Consider the following 2656-nt stretch of genomic DNA (forward strand, 5'->3'; position numbering starts at 1 on the left):
GAACTTCATTATTTGAGATTATATAATTATGGATATAGATTACAAGACTTACATTCAGTATTATAATGCCTAATCGTTGAAACCACGACTCGCAACAATTCTCTCGAGCAAACGAAATGTATCAGTATGTGCAAATCTCAAAGGGAAGGTAATGGGCTTTGTTCCGAATCAATCCTATTCGGTACGGCTCAACCGGTAGCCTCAAGCGGTTCAGCGGCGCTGACGAACTCCCTAGCGAGTGCGGTTGTCGGGATCGTAGAGATGGACTCTTTTGTATCCGGTAAACGCACTTTGCACTACACTGTAGACGATGGGTGCCTAACAATCATATGGCGAACAATGCACGGCTATGAAATCGACCACGCTCGTTGGCTTCAATTTCGTTTCTGCTCACCGTGTTGATTATCTACCGCAGCTGTCTCGATGACAGGCACAGTGGGGCGTCCGGGAATCACACCACCTTCGGCAGTGTTTGAAGATTGGCAGTTTTCAACATTCCCCCCTCCGTGTGGTTCCGGGGGACCTTGTGGCTGATTACCGCGTACATCCAGTAAAGCCAGCTTCACTACTGGCCGCTTCAACATCCCTTCAGCGGTCCTCACAACTGCACTTCTAACTTGACCGTCCTTGCCTCGTAGAACATCGACGACGCGTCCTCGTATCCATCCATTGCGCTTGTTTTCGTCGACAGCAATCACTAAATCTCCAGGCTCCAAAGGTTTCACTGGTTCAAACCACTTGGTCCGTCTTGTCAGCGTGGGCAGATATTCGCGGACCCAGCGTTTCCAAAACTCATCTGCCAGATACTGTGCCAGTTTCCAACTGTCTCGTAGAACAATGCCTTCATTCACTAATGACGTTCTCGATTGCGCTACACAGCTCGATCCGTAGATCAAGAAATGATTAGGTGTTAATGCCTCTTGCTGATCATCGTCCAATGGTACATAGGTCAGCGGTCTCGAGTTGACAATAGCTTCAGCTTCCAGCACTACAGTCTCCAGAACCTCGTCGCTAGGATGACGAGGGTATTCTGCGATGGCTTCCATTGCTTTCTTTACAGAACGCACCATCCTCTCCCAGGAGCCACCCATGTGGGGTGCAGAGGGTGGGTTGAAGTGCCAACTTGTTTTCGTATTTGTGAAAGTTGCTGCGCAATCTTCGTGAATGGCTTCGATCTGATCCATTAACAAGCGGCTGGCTCCTCTGAAACAGGTTCCATTGTCCGAGTAGAAGTCAGTTGGAAATCCTCTGCGTGATCCAAATCTACGTATCGCCATTACGCAGGACTGCGTGGATAGACTGTGCACTATTTCTAAATGCACTGCTCTTGTTGTAAGGCACGTAAAAAGCGCCACCCAGCGTTTTGCTAAACTCCGACCTTGCTTCACTAGGAGCGGGCCAAAGTAGTCGACTCCGGTATAGCAAAACGGTCGGACGTGGGGTGTCAAACGAACTGTCGGTAATGGGGCCATCATTGGTGGTTTCGGTTTTGTTTTGCGAATTCTGCAGGACTGACAGTTTTTGGCCACACGTCTAATCAAAGAGCGTAACTGCGGTATTCGGAACTGCTGACGAATTTCATTTAGTACAGTTTCATGATTATGGTGTTTGTACCGACGGTGATAACTATCAACAAGAAGGGTTGTTACCCTATGTTGCTTTGGCAAAATGATGGGGTATTTAGTTCCAAATGATACGGTAGGGGCAGCACTAATTCTACTATTCATTCTAATTACACCCGCCTCATCCATGAAGGGTGACAGTTCATATAATGAACTACACTTTTCGATTCGCTTCTGCTCTTTCTCTGGGTTGGCTTTGTTGAAATCAAGTACACAATACTCGTCGGAGAATGTTTCATACTGTACTTGCCGCCACAATAAATTTTCCGCCTGCAGTAGCTCCTCCCTCGTTAACGGTCCAACCTCACATCCTCGTCGAAATAGCTTCACTGCTCTAAGGGAGCAAGCGGTTGCTCGTAACAGACGATTCCAGCTCGAAAACCTGTCCACGTTGATTAATGCTTGAGGCATCTCGCGATGATGATGGAACATAACACGGAGTTCCTCTTTAGTTGCTACTTCCTTCGTAGGTTGGTCTGGCCATTCGTTCTCTGACAAGTAGAGAAAGTCCGGTCCGGTGAACCATCGACTGCTTGAACTAAAACTAGGTCCAACTCCCCACTTCGTTGCGTCATCGGCCACATTTTGTTTTGACGGAACGTAGTGCCATTCATCTGCGACGGAGATGTTCAGTATTTCACCGACCCTGAATCCTATGTATGGGTGATAACGTCTACTATCCGAATGGACCCACGAGAGACATGTTCTGGAATCTGTCCACAAGTATCGTCTTTCCAATGGAAGATCTATGACTGCACATATGCTCTCCATTAATCGGCATCCTATCAGACCGGCCTGCAGCTCTAGACGTGGAATGGATAGAGCTTGAGCGGTGCCACTTTTGACTTCGCTGCAACGAACACGCACCGCACCTGCCCAGTTTGCACAATCCGCAAATACGCGACACATGCGTATGCTAATTCACTCGCATCAACGAACACGTGAAGCTGTATTCCACTATGCAGCTGACTACTTGTATTCCCGAAGAAACAGCGTGGCACTTCTACTTCGGTCAGTTGTTTCAGGAGTTGAGT

General features: G+C 47.9%; 1 protein-coding gene across 1 annotated transcript; it reads right to left on the minus strand.

Annotated features, from left to right (window-relative positions):
* Nucleotides 1–374: 374 nt before the first annotated feature.
* LOC134286033 (uncharacterized) lies at nt 375–2393 on the minus strand. The gene has a single exon (XM_062847595.1). The coding sequence runs from the start codon at nt 2391–2393 to the stop codon at nt 375–377; it is 2019 nt and encodes a 672-aa protein (XP_062703579.1).
* Nucleotides 2394–2656: the final 263 nt, after the last annotated feature.

This window comes from Aedes albopictus, chromosome 2, assembly GCF_035046485.1.
Source record: "Aedes albopictus strain Foshan chromosome 2, AalbF5, whole genome shotgun sequence".
Classification (NCBI taxonomy): Eukaryota; Metazoa; Arthropoda; class Insecta; order Diptera; family Culicidae; genus Aedes; species Aedes albopictus.

Coding starts and splice junctions, on each gene's coding strand:
- LOC134286033 (XM_062847595.1), bottom strand. CDS start 2,393: ATGGAGAGCATATGTGCAGTCATAGATCTTCCATTGGAAAGACGATAC.